This window comes from Lissotriton helveticus, chromosome 1_1 (genome assembly GCF_964261635.1).
Source record: "Lissotriton helveticus chromosome 1_1, aLisHel1.1, whole genome shotgun sequence".
In the NCBI taxonomy this organism is placed as follows: Eukaryota; Metazoa; Chordata; class Amphibia; order Caudata; family Salamandridae; genus Lissotriton; species Lissotriton helveticus.
Genome location: NC_136057.1, coordinates 685,233,423 through 685,253,357, shown reverse-complemented (window position 1 = coordinate 685,253,357; position 19,935 = coordinate 685,233,423). Strand labels below are relative to the sequence as shown.

General features: G+C 44.4%; 1 protein-coding gene across 1 annotated transcript in view; it reads left to right on the top strand.

Annotated features, from left to right (window-relative positions):
* The first annotated feature begins 1,070 nt into the window (after positions 1–1,070).
* PHYH (phytanoyl-CoA 2-hydroxylase) overlaps positions 1,071–19,935 on the top strand; it is a 385,214-nt gene continuing 366,349 nt past the window's right edge. The window contains exon 1 of the mRNA XM_078674221.1: positions 1,071–1,269. Within this exon, the coding sequence (XP_078530347.1) occupies positions 1,180–1,269 (90 nt within the window). The 5' untranslated portion in view covers positions 1,071–1,179. The remainder of the gene's footprint in view (positions 1,270–19,935) is intronic.

The following is a 19,935-nucleotide window of genomic DNA, read 5'->3' as shown; positions in this document are numbered from 1 at the left end:
CCAACATATGATCTCTATGGTGTATTACATTAAAAGCAATAAAAAATGGCTTATATAGGCATGCATATATGATTTAGCATTTTAATTTACATTCGTTTGCATATTATCTGTGAATATGTTTGAGAATTTTCCATTTCAGCATGGTAGACATCAGCAAGGACGACTATTAAACATGGTAAACAGTCAATATATGAATTCTTTCTATTTCTACAACTCTAGAGCACCCTTTTACGGTGCTTGTATTCTCGTCTTCACTCAGTATCATTGAAATACACCTAACGTGCGCAAGGCGCACATTTGTTTTCGTATGTGGTTTTGTTGCTACAACCAGTTTATTGTCATAAAAAATAGTTGAAAACTAGTTTACAACGTTTGCGCTGCATCAGGTTTAAGATAAAAAGCGGCTTCTAAAACATATTTTATGAATTTTATGAACACACTTCACAGCTCAGCTGGTAACTGCCTTGGAACGCCACCCAAAAAGAATACATCTGTTATCAGGAAGCTTCAAGTGATGCAATCAATTAAGCCAATACTGGCTTCCAAGCATCCTTTTACAATTGCAGATTAATCAATTGTGCTCATGTACATTTATTTCAGGCAAGCCAGGTCCCCTGGTAAGAAGGCTTGTTTCTTGTTTAGTTGTCTGCTTCTCTCTTTGTTTTTCAGTTAAGCATTTCAACTGACGGAATTAACCGTCCCGGGAGGTTTGCGTATTCATTAAAAGTAGGGGAACTGTTTTTCTTAAATGTAAAAAGCATGTACGCATGGTGCCGCTAGGATCCCGCCCACTTCGACCACTGGTTTTGTGGTCCTATGTGTTCGGAAGTGAATCGGTATTACTGGAAAGTCGCGACTATGGTTTTCCCCACGACCTGTCTCGAGCCTGTGGACGTGATCAGCGAGATTTATGGACATTGCTCCCGAGTGGTGGAAGGCGGACATTGCCTCCCTGGAAAGCTATACCACCGGCTGTACTCGGTAACCTCTGGTACGCGTTGGCAGCTAGAATAAGAACCTTGAACGTTGCTCGCGCCCTTCCCCTGTTTGACGTCATTTCTAAGCGCAGGCGCACTGTAAATTAGGGCGGATACAGAATTACGAGCACAGTCTGACAGCTTTCTGTTGTCACTGTCGTCACTGTCGAGGCTGCACCGTCCGGCCGAGTTTGCCGTGGCCATGCTGAGACCGGTACGAGAGACCCTCAGTCCGGGGGCCGCCCGCCTGGGGGTGCTCCTGAGGCATCTCTCCCCAGTGCCGACCGACATTGTATCCTTTAGCTGCATGTAGGCGTGCGCTGCCAGCGTGCACGGGGTAAGGTGGTGCCTATAACCAGGAGTACAGAAACGCGGCCAAGGGGCAGTGTGGTGGTACTTTCTGGCGCTTCTGCTCCAAGTGGTTAACCGACGATTCACCTTGTTCCTTTTTCCTTCCAAGTGTGTGGGGTCATCTTTACAGGCATGACGGCGATTGGCTTCTTGTCCATACAGCATAACGATACCGTATAACCACTTTACCCAGAGAGCGCTGGGGGCGGAAAAAAACTTAGGCGCCACTATCCCATTCATTATCTATAACTTCTGTGTTGAAAAAAATGGAATGGGGAAGGGGAGATGGCAAGAGAATGGAGGAGAGCCATGATATAACAAGCATTAACAAAGCCAATAGGTCTCGCCTATACAACAGCTATTGGCTTTGGCAATGTGTTTTTGACATGTTGTACATCAGTATGGCTGGTGTTCAATATGGCAAAAAATTAGTGGTGTGGAGTGTCTTAGAGTGGTGTGGGACGGAGTAGTGTAGTAGACTGGATTTGTTGGAGTAGAGGGAGCAGAGTTCAGTGACAGAGAGTAGTAGAGTTCAGTGTCATAGAGTGGAGAGAGTTTGAGGGGATTGAGGTAGTGGGGTGGATTGGGTTGAGTAGAGTGAGTTAGATTTAGTGAACTGGGGTGGTCTGGATTGAATTGGGGTAGGGTGGATTAGAGTGAGGTGGATTAGGGTGGGGGATGAATTAGAGTAGGGTGGTCTGGAGCGTGGTGAATTAAGTGGATTGGGTTGTACTGGAGGAGGGTGGATTGGATTAGGTTGGGTGGACTGGAGTGTGGTGTATTGGACTGAAATGGAGGGGAGTGTGGTGGGCTGGATCAATTGGACTGAGTGGGTGGATTAGATTGCAGTGAATTGGGCTGCAGTGGGGTGGACTGGAGTAGGATGGACTGGACTGGAGTAGGATGGACTGGAGTAGAGTGGATTGGATTGGCATGGGGTGGGGAGGATTGAAGTGGAGTAGATTCAATTGCAGTGAGGTGGATTGTAGTGAGAAGGGTTAAATTGAGTGGGGTTTATTGGATTGAGGTGGATTGGATGGGGCTGAGGTTAAGAGGAGTTGGTCTAACGGCTAGGGCGGTCAACCTTGAATATGGGGAACTGGGTGCGAGTCTCGGCAATGACGCTGAGCATTCTGTGCTTCTGGGCAAATCACTTAACCTCCCGGTGGCTAACAAAAGTGAATGTGTCCTCATGTAATGCAACTTGTGCTATGTAAAGCGGTCTGATACCCGATTCAGGTCAAGTTCGAGCTATATAAAACTCTGTAAAAGAAGGAAAACAAGCATTTGCAATGCAATAGGTCCCGCATTAGGAAAGTTTGAGCTATTGGTATTGTAAATGACACATTTTATTTATGTGTTGGTTTTGAAAGTAGCAAAATTAATAGCTTTGTCATTTACAATGCCAATGGTTATAACTTTCACAAATGTGACACCTATAGCATGTGTAATGCAATATGTGTTGTATTTACATGACTTAGATGTATTGCTATTACAAATAACAATGGCTTTTATTTTTTTAAATAATTAATACTTAAATAAAAGTTATTGTAATTTATAATAACAATAGCTTAAACTTTTGTAAATAACTTTTGTGAAGATTATGATCAGTGTATTTTATTGTGACGAAAATCCAAGAACAGAAGTGAAATATTCACATCTTTTTGTGACATTTGTAATAAGCTTTAAACATTGAGAGAACATATTTAAACCAGTTGTTGTTGAATGGTTGCACAGATTGATGTTGTGGTGGCGATGAATGATGCTGTGGCGTTCAGTGATGCTGTGGTAGCGCTTAGTGATGTTGTGGTGCCCCTGAGTGATGCTGTGGTGGTGCTGAGTGATGCTGTGGTGATGCGATAGATAGAGTGAGGGCATTAGATAGACAGAGTGAGGGCATTAGATAGACAGAGTGAGGGCGATAGATAGATAGATAGAGTGAGGGCGATAGATAGATAGAGTGAGGGCGATAGATAGATACAGAGTGAGGGCGATAGATAGAGTGAGGGCAATAGATTGATAGAGTGAGGGCGATAGATAGATTAGATAGTTTGAGGCGATAGATAGATTGATAGAGTGAGGGGCGATAGAGTGAGGGCGATAGATAGAGCTATTGGTATTCTAGATGGATAGATAGAGTGTGAGGGTGATAGAGTGAGGGCGATAGATGGATAGATAGAGTGAGGGCGATCGATAGAGTGAGGGCGATAGATAGAGTGAGGGCGATAGATAGACAGATAGAGTGAGGGCAATAGAGTGAGGGCTATAGATAGAGAGATAGAGTGAGGGAGATAGATAGATAGGTAGAGTGAGGGCGATAGATAGAGTGAGGGCGATAGATAGATAGATAGACAGATAGAGTGAGGGCTATAGATAGGTAGAGTGAGGGCGATAGAGTGAGGGCTCCAGAGTGAGGACAATAGAGAGATAGATGGTTGTGTGGTTGTGTGTGCTTGTGGTTGTGTGTGGGGGGGTTGTGTGTGTGGGGGGGTTGTGTGTGTGTGGGGGGGGTTGTGTGTGTGGGGTGTGTGAGTGGGGGGGTTGTGTGTGGGGGGTTGTGTGGCTGGAGGGTTGTGTGGGGGGTGGTGTGGGAGTGTGTGGTGGGGGTGTGGGGTTGTGTGTGTGTGTGTGGGGTTGTGTGTGTGGGGGGGGTTCTGTATGTGTGGGGTTATGTGTGTGTGTGTGGGGTTGTTATGGTCTTTAGGTGCCTAGGACTTGTGAATCTACTGTGCTCCAGCTGGAGAGCTTCGTACAGAATGGTCTAGCGATGGCATCGAGTGTTGTATGAACTTGCTAGGGCAAAAAAAGTGAGCATGTCCATTGTTCAAAAAAGCGCTCTAGCGAGGACTTCCCTAATAGTAAACATACTGTTAGACATTTGAGAAGATGTACTCCAGAGAGGAGCGATAGGCAACCATGTTTGAATTATCTTTTGAATTTACATTCCTGTAAGGAGCCAAGTCGGAGAAAGATTAATGTAGGCAAAAGTGAGAGACTCTAAATTTCCAACTATAGAAAACGACCAGTGCGGACAGTATCCTCGTGCACCACCCGGGGCGTTCCCGAGTCTGGGTGAAGAATGTGGAGACTTTGAGGTAAGCAGCACTGAGCAGGGGGCAAAAGAGCACAGAAAGCGTGGGGGCAATAAAGCGTGTGCCGGAAGTGCGACAGCCGTGAAAAGGACGTTGTGTTGAGCTTCCCTAAGTGTTTAAATAAATAAAAATAACATGTTGCTGAAGCTTGTGCATAAATTAAAAGAACATTGGCTTCATGAAGTGTGTGCCACAAGTGAAGTGCTCTATTACATTTAAGCCCTGCGGTGGTGTGAATCGGGAGCCACACTAAGTGGGAAAGCACAGAAAGCGTGGGGGCCATAAAGCATGTGCCAGAAGTGCGACAGCCGTGAAAAGGACATTGTGTTGAGCTTCCCTAAAGGTTTAAATAAATAAAAATAACATGTTGCGAAGCTTGTGCATAAATTAAAAGAACATCGGCTTCATGAAATGTGTGCCACGAGTGAAGGGCTCTATTACATTTAAGCCCTGCGGTGGTGTGAATCGGGAGCCACACTTAGTGGGAAGTGCTGCTCTGAATGTAAAACAAGCTCTCGGCATTGCGGGGGCGGGGGATCGCATTCCTTTGAAGTCTGAGGCGGGGGCGGGGGAGCGGATTCCTTTGAAGTTTGATGCTGAGGCGCACAGGCTCCCAAATGGTATGCGATGTGCACGCGCCCGGCTCACATGCACTGTACCCAATCCGCATTTTGGGTGCACTTTTCAAAACCCTTACTTTAATCTCGCCAACAAGCATAGGCTCGACCTAAAAATTGGACTGGGGTGAATTAGACGGGAGTGCGGCGGACTGGAGTGCGGCACATTAGTTTTGACTGGAGCGGGGCACATTAGTTTGGACTGGAGCGGGGCTCATTAGTTTGGACTGGAGCGGGGCTCATTAGTTTGGACTGGAGCGGGGCACATTACTTTGGACTGGAGCGGGGCACATTAGTTTTGGACTGGAGCGGGGTACATTAGTTTTGGACTGGAGTGGGGCACATTAGTTTTGGATTGAAGCGGGGGGGGGAATTATGTGCAGAGCCCCAAATATTACACCATTTTGCGCTAGTTATTAGTGAGTAATGCATCCTGTGGGCTATTTCATGGAACCAAGATGTCTTTCAATTCAAAAAAGAAAGAGCAAAATTGCACTTAATTTGAGCAACAACTTTTCGGTCTCTTCATTCACATGGTTTCTGTGCTCCAGGAGTATGATTTCTACCAGGACACAGTATAATTTTGGGCATCTCGCATAACAAGCCTAACTTGAAACGACGGAAAGTATATGTGGTTATGTCAGCATAAAGAAAATTTCACATAGGCCCATTCCTGGGGTGTATGGATAGGTGTAAGCTGCTATAGTGCTAAAGTCGGTTTTGCTGTTTCGTGTCTGAATTTTAATGTGTTGCTTTGGTTTCGGACCTGGAAGATCCTGCTTTGGTTTTGGTGCCAGAGCGTGTTAGCCTGTAGTATCTGGGCGCTGGAGTGTTCTTCTGCGGTATTGAAGCTGGCGTGTGCAGTTTGATTTTATTTGTGGTGAACTATAGTAGTAATATCTGAGGTTGCGTGTGCTTCTTTATTGTGACCTGATGTTTGCAGTTATGCATTCTGAATCTGAATGTGCAACTCAGTAGCTGTGGTGTCTAAGCTGATTTTCGTTATGTCTTTGCTGTTGAAAGTTATCTACCTTGATCAGGGTTCACATTCTCTTCCTCATGACCACTGTTCAGTTTACATCATTTCAGAGATGTGTTGCTACTTTTTTGACAGTCAGCAAACTCTAGAAAACACTTACTTTTATAACAAAAACATTGTTGAGTGTCGTAATATCGTTTGAAAATTTAAAAAAAAGCAGTGAACATATATGTTTTTTAGGTCTTGCCCCCACAGCTTCTAACTGTCTGTTGTTGAAGACCAATTGTGTACAATGCCATTACTGACATTTGGCTTTGGGCTAGACTAAAGCTTATCATTGGTTCACTTTCTCATCAACCTAATTTGCTTGCTTTTCAATCAATAGCTCGTTCCTGTGTTCGCCCCTTCCGGGAAGCATAGCTTCTTTTCCACAATTTTCACTGGATAACTTGTATCCTTCAACTGCTCACATCATGAAACTACAGTTTGAGCTCTTCATTGGAGTGAATGTATTTTCATGCTCTATCTGTGTGATGCTTCCCCATTCACCTCCCTAACCCCCACCCTTTGTATGCTTCCCACCCCTTCCAGCTCATCTGTAAAAGCAGAGAAGCAGGCTTTTTTTGACAGATTTTACTACAGAGCATATTTTATAAGGTTATTTTGCCAGGTACCATTTTATTTATTTATTTATTTATAAGGTTTTGTATAGCACGAACATGACCCTTGCGTGTATCAGAGCGCCTTCCATTACAGTAATTGGATACATGAGACGGTTGAGGAGGTAATATTCATACATTCGGTTTAAGAGGTAGACTGGGGTAGACAAGATAATATATATTTATAACAGTAAAGTATGATTTAAAGTCTTAGGAAGTGGATTTGTTTATTAGAAGCATTTTCACTTCCTTTTTGAAGGAGGATGAGGAAGAGATTCTGCGTACATCTGGTGGCAAGGAGTTCCATATCTTCGTTGCGATACCTGAGAAGGCTCTGCAGCACGTTCTCTTTTTGTGGAAGGTCTGTGGTCTCAGTAGTAGTGAGCTTGCGCTTCTCGAATATCTGTAGCCTCCCTACAGCTCTAGCTTTTGTGCTAAGTAACTGAGGGTTTTGAGATGAAATGCTTTATGAGTCATGGAGGCGATCTTTAGTTGTATTCTTGCCTCATACGGTAGCCAGTTCAAGGCTTTAAGGTCGGAGCTATTTGGTTATTTCTTTTTGTCTCGGAGACCAACCTGGCCGCGGCGTTAAGAGATGCCCTCATCTAGGCCAGCATGTATTTGGGAAGTCCCCATAGAATGGTGATTCCATAACCCAAGCTTGGCAACGCTAGGGCTCGTACCGCCATTTTTAAGTCGACCTGTTGGAGGGAGGGTTTACGTTTGGTGAATTTGGTGATTAGCTCCTTTGGTGGCATTACTGATATGCACCTGCATATTCAAGTGTTTGTTAAAGGTAATTCCCAAGGATTTAGCGGAGTCAATTATGTGGGGAGACCAGTTAAAGGTTGTTTGATGCGTCAGCCAGAGGTCTACCTTGAGTGTGTGATTCGGGAAAGATGTGAGGAGGAATTCTGTTTTGGTGGCATAGAACATGAGGTGGTTGCCAATGAGCCAACTTTGAGTATTATGCAGAATAGCGTTGAGGGAGATGAAGTCATCTGGTGAGGAGATTTTCATATACAATTGTGTGTCATCTGCATACATGTGATATAGAATGTTCACAGAGTTCAAAGTGATTGCCAGGGGTTCCATGAGAACATTGAAAAGAATGGGTGATAGTGCAGAACCCTGTAGAACCCCTCGGGTGACCATGGAGGGTTGAGAGGGATTTCTTCATCTCGATTCTTTGGGTTCTGTTCTTCTTTGGGAATGAGGTAAACCATTGTAGCACAGGACCAGATGGACCCATCCTTCGTTCCAGTAGGGCCAGTAGGTTGTCATGTTTAACCTTGTCGTAAGCGGAGGATAAGTCAAGAAGTATCAAAAGACATGATTAATTATGGTCTAGAATTTTTAATATGGAGTCCATGATGTAGGTGAGTGCCTATTCAGTTCTGTGTCCTTGACGGAAGCCGGATTGGTGTTGATATAGGAGGTTGAAGTTCTCAATGTGGTTGCATAGTTGAATTTGCCATTTGGTATGGAGTACATGCTAAAAAAGGATGTGGGGGGACACAAACTTGCACAAGCCCACGACCCTTTGGTAAATCAATTTTTTATCAGCAGTGTGTGTTCCTATGAGTACTGTAAAGCCTCATAAGATGATCAAAGGTCCCACGAGATCTCTTGCAGGATCATCAAACCATCTGAAGGATTGTGAGATGAGCCAAGCTCCTGTGAGATTTTCTGTATGAGTACAGATTAAGTATGGCGCTTGAGTATAAAATCCCCACCAATACTTGACATGCACTCTTCAAGAACATCTAACGCCCGAAGTAGGAAACAGGGTACTAGGTCTAACTCTGGTGCATTCAGGGGTAGCATTACTTACTGCATCTTGGTCCTTCTGCTTCAGCATATTCCTGAGATTTGTCACTTCCTGGCCTCACGTTTTGGAATCAACATGTCCATGTCCTTATTCTGCCTCCCAGCTCCTGCAAAAAAAAAGATAAAGAGAAGATGAGAAAGACAAGTCAAGAGAAAAAATGTATAGCCTGGAGCTGAGACTCATTCAGGGTACAGCACAGGCCCTGGATTCAGTTAAAGACACAGCATGGACTTTAGACAAGGTAGAGGCACAGAATAAAACTCACTCTGAATACCATTTGCCAGTTGAGCATTCTGTAGTCTAGTGCATCAACCTTCAGGAAGGACTGGTGACAGGACAATTGGTATAAAAATAGGTCTACTGATAGGTAGGTTAGGATTTAGAAACACAGCCTCAAGCAAAGATCTGTTCTAGTCCACATTCTCATTTGCTGCACTAATGAACTTAGTTCATTTTATAGCCAGATGTTGGCCCAGGGATGGACAAGCTAGAGTAGGTCAAGGCAATAGTATGGTGCTCGGTTTGTGGGTATCTATACTATCTGTACTACTATCATAAAGTAAGAACTTTGAACCTTTGAGGCGGGCAAACTTGGGAACCACAGCGCCAATCCACACACCCGATACATCATTGTAATCGTCAGGGCGTGCAGATGGACATAGGCTATATAAACTATACAAATATGCGTTATTTAAAAAATTTACATTAAAAAAAGTAGTCCCTTCGAAGTAGCGCCGGCCGCGACCTGCGTGCTGACGTCAGGAGCGCGGGGTGGAGTGGCGTCCAGGAGCGCGAGGAGGAGCAGCGGACATGACGCGTTGGAGGAGCGGTGAGGAGCGGCGGACAGGCGGTGAGGAGCGGCGGACAAGCGGGAGGAGCAGTGACGAGCGGCGAGGAGCGGCGGAGCGGTGAACTGAGGAGCGCGGGGGAGGAGCGGCGGCTGAGGTAAGGCTTCGGGGGACCCATGGACAATGTCGGGGCAGGCGGGGGACGGGGCGGGCGGGGGCCCGGGCTGCTGGACAATGTCGGGGCGGGCGGGGGGTCACGTCATGGATAGAGTCAAACAGCAGCAATGTCACATCGCTCCAAAAGAAAAGTACACTGTGCTCAATACCAAGAGCCCCAAATAACAAAGGGTACTAATGTTCGCGGCGGGGGCCCGGGCTGCTGGACAATGTCGGGGCGGGCGGGGGGTGGGGAAGCCTGATTGCTCCCGGACAAGGTCGGGACTGGCTGCTAGTATATATATATATATATATATATATATATATATATATATATATATATATATATACATCAGCCTGTAAATATAACCCAGAAGATTATGTCACCCAGGGAGATTAATGTTGAGTTAAAATCGAAGAGCCCAGTACCCAGCCTTGAGATACACGAACAAGTAAGGTGGTAATTGTTGTAGTGTACATTGTCATTAGTAGAGGGAGAGTGGTTAGAGATGGAACAGAAGAGCCATTGTAGTGTTGTGTTGCAGTGCACTGATTTATGCTTTCAAAATATTTTTGTGGAGCTCTTCTGCATTAAATGGTATTGTGGCTCTAGGGATGATAAAAGAACACTTCAAAACAAAAAGATGAAAGAGAACTAGAAAAGACACAAAAGGACTAAAAAAGAACAATTGGCCCTTAACCAAAGAGGAAGGGAATTCCAAATGGCTGGATTGATAACAGAGAGTTGGTGACCAGCAATGAAAGATCTGAATAATCTAGGGTTGTTCAGTAAAACAGCGGAAGCTGTTCATCTCTGTATCCCTAGGGGGGGCAGGGATAGTAAGCATGGTAAAGTTGTCAGTGCCACACATGGCAGTGTGGTCAAGGAGAACGACAGTAGTAGATGTTGGAGGTTAAAATGAGTCGGTTAAATGCCAATGGGGCCATTAACAAAGGTGACGTACATGTGAGTAATTTACACATGTCATTTTACTCTTACACTTAAGAGTAACTTTTCCACATTTGTCTAGATAAAAAAATCAGTGTGTAGAGGTACTCAAAAGTGTAGACTTGTACATCTCCACCTCCTGAAACGGGGAGTGGAACCAAATTCATGAGTGTAATTTACTGATCCCAAAAAGAAACCGAAGTCCAGCACCGCAGATGGCCAACCACTGGTACTGCAAAACCTCCCCTTTGTACTTAGCACGCTGTTAGCCGCATATTTGCTTTTTTAAATCGCCATAGCTGTAATTAAAGTTTAAACATTTTGCATTATCTGACTGAATTTTGGGGGGCATCGTTATTTGGAATTTGGGGTGTCACAATTCAGGCAAGCAGGCAGAGGCACCTCTCCGATCCACCACAGTCCATACACATGACCGCTTGAGTGGAGAGAGGAAGCCTAAACCAAGAGGGACCTGCACAAGCGCGATTTTGGGTGGTTAGTGCTCTAGTGCTCCGAGGCCTTCTGGACATAAATTTCACAGCGGGCACGCCTAAGGCAAGCCCGTCTGCACCCATCCGCGCCTGGACGCTGACAGCTGGCAGAAAATTCTGCCCTTTTATCTAGCGACACCATGCCTACCTTAACCTATTCAAGAGAAAAGCTGATGGAAGTTAGGACTAATATTACTAGGCCGGAATGCGAAGGCAGTCTCTGTTTGGAGAATGGAGGCCACACTAGGTGCTGTCCCCATTGTAACTGGTCAATAGTCCAGTCTCAAAGAAGATTAAGCCCTCCTAGCTGTCCCTGAACAGGACAGCGAAATATCATGAAACCGGCTTCTAGGGAAGGAATACAGAAAGAGAAGGGGCAAGCCACTATTTTTCAAGGCCTGTACATCAACGCAAGGTCCATACCCAAACATGCCACAGAAGTCTGGGATCTCCTATATGATCAGAAACCAGACATCTGTTTCTTCACAGAGACATGGTTACATTCGCATTCAACTCCCTCTCTAGCTATCGCATTTCCGGCAGAATATACAGTAGCAAGACTGGATAGAACAGGCAAGAGAGGAGGAGAATTGGCATTAGCCACTCTTCCAATTTTGAACATATCAATCTTGGACACCATCTCATTGCCTAGTATAGAATTGATGATATTCTGTATGGAACCCTCCCAAGGCTTTAAGGTGAAGGGGGCGATAGTCTATCACCCTCCGGGGGAAAATAAGAAGTCCTTCTGTGCAACATTATTGGAAATTCTTGCCCCATATGTCTTACAAACAGAACATTTCTTTCTCCTAGGAGATTTGAATTTTAATGTAGATATGGTCACCAACATGGACTCTGTAGGCCTGTTAGCAGCTATGGAAACGCTAACTCTCTCTCCAAGAGTCTGCAATCCAACACATATAGCAGGGCATGTACTTGGCAATATTTTTTTGAACATGCACAATCTTTTAACTGAACCACCACAAGCAGTAAGTTGGTCAGACCACTTGGCCCTGAGTTTTTCTTTCACCGTCCTAAAACATCCATGTCAGCTCAAGGTCGTAAAATTGCGCGGAGACTATGGAAGAAAGTTACATCAGAATCATTTGGCACCGTATTTTCTCCTCCATCATTGCAATGACAGCAACGCAGCTCTGAACAAATTGGAGACAGTGATGACAGCAGCCTTTGATACCATCACCAGATCAAAGTAAACATAGTCCGTGATAGGATCGCCCCAGCTCCATGGTACTCAGAACATTTAAAGATGGAGAAATCCTCTTGTCGAGTCAGAGAACATAAATGGAGCAAATCAAAATTAGGGGAAGACAGATTAGCCTATAACAAAGCACACAGGGCGTACCTCAAGAATTGTAATATGGCCAGGAGAACATATCTAGCTACCGAATAGATGAGGCACAGTGCTCGTCTAAAGAGCACTTTAGGATCCTTAGAGTTTACCACTCCCAGAGCCAACAATTTCTCTTGTCTTCCCTCGCAGCAATTATGCGATGAGTTAGCTAAGCACTTAAAAAAAAAAAATTATAAAATCTATGACTCCTTTGATCAGGATTTGGAGACTAGGAAAATACTTTAATCCCTGATAATCTTCTCTCATTTAGATTAGAGACCTTTGCAACTATCACCACATAGCAAGTCCTACCACTACTGGCACATATTAAGTCAGGATCCCCGTCAGACATGGCGCCCCCCTATATCATCCTTGAACTGGCGGTGGAGTTAGCAAACCCAATCAGGGAAATCTGTAATATGTCATTAGAGACCTCCTCGTTCCCATCGAAATGGAAGAAGGTGTACATCAAACCATTGCCCAAGAAACCATCAGCAGATTGCGCTGATTTACAAAATTACAGACCATCTGTCTTCTCCCGGGTTGCTCAAAAATAATGGAGACCTTGGTCATCCGACAACTATCAGACTATCTGGAACATCATAATCTTCTTGACCCCTCGCAGTCGTGCTTCCGTGCAGGATATAGCACCGAATCTGCCTTAACAGATGTAACCGACTCGATTAGGTCTCTGTTAGACGAGGGAACACCCACAATGCTAGTCCTTTTGGATCTGTCGGCAGCCTTTGATACCATCTCTCACAGAATCCTTTTGGATAAACTGCGGGAGATTGGTGTCAGAGGGATGGCACTGGAGTGGCTGCAGAGTTTTCTATCAGACAGATCGCAATGTGTACAACTGGACTCCTTTGTATCTCAGTCCACAATTGTGGATAAGGGGGTACCACAGGGCTCCATTTTAAGCCCCACCCTGTTCAATATCTATGTGTCATCTCTGGCCACCATTATTAGATCGTGCGGGTTCCAAACCATCCCCTATGCGGGCGACACTCAGGTGATAGTCCCCATAGAGAAGGACCCCGGGGTGACCAGAGAAAGATTTAAGATCTGTGTGCTAAAAATAGCCACATGGATGAGAAAGAACTTCCTACAGCTTAACTCCAACAAAACTGAGATCTTATTGTTTGGGAAAGTTGAGGATTTATGGATGGAGGGATGGTGGGCGGCGGAACTAGGAGAAGCTCCTGCCCCAAAAAAATGGCCAAAAAACTTGGGTGTCACAATGGATAACAACCTCTCTATGGAGGAGCATGCGAAGATCCTATCAGGCAAGTGCTTTGGACTGATGCTCATGCTAAAAAGTATTGTCCCCTGGATTCCCCTTTTCACCAGAAGGGTCATAATACAGGCACTTCTAGTCAGTAGACTTGATTAAGGAAACGCTCTACTGGTAGGGATGTGGAAGGATCTGCTTTCAAGGCTGCAAGTCATGCACAACACAGCGGCACGTTTAGCATTAAATAAGTGAGCACAAACTCCTTCCCTTCCATTGTTGAGCGAGTTGCAATAGCTCCGTATAAAGAAAAGAGCAGTTTTCAAACTTCTATGCCTAGTGTTTAAAACTCTACACGGGCTAGGGCCAAGATACCTAACCAAGAAATTGGAATGGTATACTCTGGCCCGTCAGTTAAGATCTAGTGGTCAAAACCTTCTCCGACCTCAGAGAATTAAGAAATTGAAAATAGGAGGCCGTGCCTTTTCCTGCCTAGCACCTAAGTACTTGAATTTGCTGCCAGAGGACCTTCGGACACGTCTCACCCTGGCTTTCTTTAAAAAACTGCTTAAAACCTGGCTATTTTAATAAGCATCCCATACAATAGGTGACCTGCTCCTTGGGCGCCGAGAGATCCCCTTGGGGATGATTTGTGCGCCATATAAAAGATAAATAATAATAATAATAATGGAGGTAGGGACTTAAAATCATACCCCAGAGGAAATGATGTCAATGTATTTAAAATAGTTACAAATATATATAATGTAATATTGTAGTAAAAGTGGTTGGCCATGTGTGGTCCTGCACTTACTCTGAGCTGGAGTAATGTGCTAGTGTTTGGGTCACTTTTCGGCTGTAGTGACTTTAGAAGCGCAGTTTGTGAATAGCTGTGGGCTTACTCTTTTGTGGCTGGGAGCACATTTCTCCATAAACTCCTATCTAATCCTTACACCTTTGCAGGCCTTCCCCTCTGCCACTCACATACTTACTAATAAAAAAACAATGTTTTATTGTGTGGTGACTCCTCAGTCAGAGCATAGATCTATGCACAGAAAAAGATGGCAGAGGTGGAGCTGGAGGTGGAACCTCACCACATGTAAGGCTTTGAGTAGCATTTTGTAGTATGTTATGTACTATTGCATTACTACTAAACATACTACAAAATGCATTTTGTGAATAGGCCCCCAGGTGTTCAATGGTGTAAAGACCAAAAGAAGTAGACCAAGTTGGTGGTAGTTGAAAGAGAGGGATTCACAATGGACTTCTTTACTAGAATAGGAATAGAGTGATAGCAGACATAAAACATTCTGGTTTGATGCCAACTTGGCAAGAGTTAAGAAAGCGCTAGACGTTAGATTATTTTAGGGTAAAAATGAGAGGTGTGCACAGTGTATTTAAAGTTTGGAGTATAATCTTTATTAGAGGGATCGATATTTGCAGCTTTGGAGATGAGTGTAGGTGCTATGTAGGAGTGAAGGAGGTCTTTTAGCAATGGCTGAGTAGGTTTCTGATAGTGATGATTTTAGAATAAAAATAGTGTGAGAGCTTATGGGTTGAATTTTGAGGGGGAAGGTACATTTTAATTTTGCTAATTTGGTAGAGGTTAGCACATTGAGGGTCACATCGATTTCAAAAGTCTGTATCTTCTGGGTGTGGAATGTATGCCACCGCTGTATGAACGACCTTTTTTATTTCTTCAGATCAAGCACACTGAGAGGCATGTGTATGGATCACATGAGCTGGATGTTAAGTGGTGGGAGTAGAGTCAGCGGTTGTATGACAATATATTGAAAGCGAAAATATTGAATTGAATATCGAGTGACACAAATATCGTGCCAAGAATGTCTCAAAAATATGTTGTTTCCATATTTTAAACAAAAATGACAAAAATATAATGGAATAGAATATTGATCAAAAACCGGCAAGAATATCTTATTATTATTATTATTTTTTTTTAATTAAAAATATAGACTGTAAAGTAATGTAACTTTTTTCATTTGTCAACAATAAATCAATATACATAAGTAGTTCTAATCAATACTTAAATACTTTAATTGTAGATCTAATTATACATGCATGTATGTGGTGGGCACACAAAGTTTTTAGAAAAAACTATTATTTTAAACACATTTAATATAAAATATTTACATTGACCAAAATTTTTAAATAACCAATATATATATATATATATATATCACGAAATATAGTTCCAAATACGTGCGCTCTCAGTAACACAAACGGCCAGTCTTCATCAGTTCCAAGGGTGTTTATTCAGGTACAACATGTTTCGGCTTACGGGGAAGCCTTGATCACGTAACTGAAAAGTGCAGTGAAACTCAACTAATAAAGTTGCCGGCGGCAGAGTAATAAACATGGGAGAAGGACAACAATACATCTTCTTTGTAATCAAAGCGGCAGATATCTTGGAACGTGCTAATATCTTCATAAGCAAACCATACAAATCATAATGGAAAATGGAAATACCAGTTGGAAATGATACGATTCAAATGCTAGAAAATTCATCATGCCTGTGTCAAAAGTGTCACCACAGAAGCTGCACATATTGTAACTACAACATATAAATATGAATACGGCATGTATCCTGCATGCAATGTAAAAAGCCCTGATTGCCTCTAATGTAACAATGCTGTAACTGACCTAATGCCTCGGTCAGATAGATCAATACTTCTACCTAATCGCACCCAGTAGATACAGATGCGTAGTTTAGTATGGACAGAATGCAGATAGATGCTACAATGAATAACGCATATCATGTGCCACGGAGGTCTTAGTGATTCGCACACCCAGTTAACACGTAAAATACGTCTGATGCGTCAAAACAAGACCATGATGGTAGCTATAGGAAATCAAGAGTATCTGACCTGCCCACGTAATAGTGAAGAGGGAGAACAATAAATGCATGACATTGGACTCCGTCATGTGGAAATAATACATGTCAAATCTCCAGAAAACAATCATATCACACATTTGTGTCAGTTAATCAAAGGTAGACTTCAGTGAAATGCTTAGACAGGGCAGTCATCCAACTCGATACTTGCCGCCTGTGTTCATCAGTGTAAAGGTGCTCAGTGAAAGTAAGGCAAAAAGGGTAGGTTGCCCGTGAATAGTGAGTCACGTGGTTGGGTCCCTTCGTTTTCTCCTGTAGAAGAAACAATAAAATAAAACCATTAGGCTAAAATTAAAATCGTAACAAACAGATAAACTTCTACTTATGCACATCTCTAGTGTGAGGAATAAGAACAAAACGTCACCCTCCCTGAGTCAGTATAGAATGTCATGACGGATGTGGGGGGGTAGTGGAGGGGAACAGAGTTACAGACAATGTGGGAAAAACTATTCTCTCAGATGTATTGATAACTCTTCATCCTGATTCAGGCCCTACGGATATTTGGATTGGAAATCTATAATGTGTTTGGACTCTTTTTGTCTGAGTTTTAAAGTTCTGTTGCCTCCTCTGGCGTTTCTCAGAATTTGTTCCAGAATGAAGAATTTCAACAGAGATTCATTGGAAAAGTGCTCATCTCTGAAATGACGTGACACCGGGTACTTCCAGATAGTGTTCCAGCATGCGGTTTTTGGCTGGTATACCACAAATTGCAATGGCATACAATTATATAAATAACGTACGTAGTGCTGCACGTTAAGAATTGCTTAATGTCCTTGGTGACATATGTATTTTCATACGTTGCCCTTTAATTGAAAGCGCACTCCATGTCAGATGATTTTCCAAATCATTTACTTGCAAAGAAACTGGCATGTTATCCCGAGCTTCATCTCCGTCTGCCTGACACGTTCCAGGACCTCTTGCCCCTTCCTCATAGGCAAACCAGACATACACAATTGACATTAAGCTCCCACAGTCTTCTGCATGCTAAATACTTAGGTGTGCCTCCCAGATGGATCTATCTGTTTCAATGCTTGCTGGGATTGTGGTTCATTAATGGCGATTTCTACCCTCCAGTGGGTTATGTGCTTCCGGAAAGTTAAAAGGATCAATCCATTGCCCTCCAGTGGGCCTCAGAGTAAAATGCCGATTTCACATTAGCTACTCTGACATGCTGCACCAGGATGAAAGCATTTTTCACTTCCTGATAGCCCCATTCTTTCTTTAAGGGGAGCAGCTCTTCACGGCCGGAGCTACCGTGTATCATATTTTCATACGTTGCCTGTAATTGAGAGCACCCTCCATGTCAGATGATTTTCCAAATCATTTACTTGCAAAGAAACAAGCATGTTATCCCGAGCTTCATCTCCTTCTGCCAGACGAATTGATCTTTTTAACTTTCCGGAAACACATAACCCACTGGAAGGTAACCCATTTGGTGCGTGCGTCAGCCAAAGTCTGACGTACGCACTACCTCCCTGGTGAGGGGCGCGTCCTTTGGGCGACCTAGGGGAGGGCCCCCTTCATTTAAATGAAATTTCCCTGAGGGGAGTCATGAAAGGCTTTCAGCGTCTCTCTACGCCCCATCTGTGAGGTCGATTCAGAAAAGGGGGTGGTGATGAACAGAGTGTCTGAATTAAGCAGACCACTCTTACCCAGTCCAAATATCAGGGCTTGATCCATCACCGTTATTTAGCTCACTGCCCCATCCCAGCTCAGAACCTGGCTATATGCAAATTAGTCTGTCTCTGGCCCAGTGCATCATGGGAACAGGGCAGACCAAACTACCAAGCCAATTCTTCACCAGAAAGGATACAAGCTACCGGGGACCGGTTTCTGGCATTTCAGCCTCGTCGGCCCGGCTTGCTTGAATCCTGATGGAGCAGTGAGCAAGGGACTCATGTCTGAGTATACCCTGCCACACCTATAGTGGCCAAAAACGATTCAGAAAAGGGGGTGGTGATGAACAGAGTGTCTGAATTAAGCAGACCACTCTTACCCAGTCCAAAGATCAGGGCTTGATCCATCACTGTTATTTAGCTCACTGCCCCATCCCAGCTCAGAACCTGGCTATATGCAAATTAGTCTGTCCCTGGCCCAGTGCATCATGGGAACAGGGCAGACCAAACTACCAAGCCAATTCTTCACCAGAAAGGATACAAGCTACCGGGGACCGGTTTCTGGCATTTCAGCCTCGTCGGCCCGGCTTGCTTGAATCCTGATGGAGCAGTGAGCAAGGGACTCATGTCTGAGTATACCCTGCCACACCTATAGTGGCCAAAAACGATTCAGAAAAGGGGGTGGCGATGAACAGAGTGTCTGAATTAAGCAGACCACTCTTACCCAGTCCAAAGATCAGGGCTTGATCCATCACCGTTATTTAGCTCACTGCCCCATCCCAGCTCAGAACCTGGCTATATGCAAATTAGTCTGTCCCTGGCCCAGTGCATCATGGGAACAGGGCAGACCAAACTACCAAGCCAATTCTTCACCAGAAAGGATACAAGCTACCGGGGACCGGTTTCTGGCATTTCAGCCTCGTCGGCCCGGCTTGCTTGAATCCTGATGGAGCAGTGAGCAAGGGACTCATGTCTGAGTATACCCTGCCACACCTATAGTGGCCGAAAAACGATTCAGAAAAGGGGGTGGTGATGAACAGAGTGTCTGAATTAAGCAGACCACTCTTATCCAGTCCAAAGATCAGGGCTTGATCCATCACCGTTATTTAGCTCACTGCCCCATCCCAGCTCAGAACCTGGCTATATGCAAATTAGTCTGTCCCTGGCCCAGTGCATCATGGGAACAGGGCAGACCAAACTACCAAGCCAATTCTTCACCAGAAAGGATACAAGCTACCGGGGACCGGTTTCTGGCATTTCAGCCTCGTCGGCCCGGCTTGCTTGAATCCTGATGGAGCAGTGAGCAAGGGACTCATGTCTGAGTATACCCTGCCACACCTATAGTGGCCAAAAACGATTCAGAAAAGGGGGTGGTGATGAACAGAGTGTCTGAATTAAGCAGACCACTCTTACCCAGTCCAAAGATCAGGGCTTGATCCATCACCGTTATTTAGCTCACTGCCCCATCCCAGCTCAGAACCTGGCTATATGCAAATTAGTCTGTCCCTGGCTCAGTGCATCATGGGAACAGGGCAGACCAAACTACCAAGCCAATTCTTCACCAGAAAGGATACAAGCTACCGGGGACCGGTTTCTGGCATTTCAGCCTCGTCGGCCCGGCTTGCTTGAATCCTGATGGAGCAGTGAGCAAGGGACTCATGTCTGAGTATACCCTGCCACACCTACAGTGGCCAAAAACGATTCAGAAAAGGGGGTGGTGATGAACAGAGTGTCTGAATTAAGCAGACCACTCTTACCCAGTCCAAAGATCAGGGCTTGATCCATCACTGTTATTTAGCTCACTGCCCCATCCCAGCTCAGAACCTGGCTATATGCAAATTAGTCTGTCCCTGGCCCAGTGCATCATGGGAACAGGGCAGACCAAACTACCAAGCCAATTCTTCACCAGAAAGGATACAAGCTACCGGGGACCGGT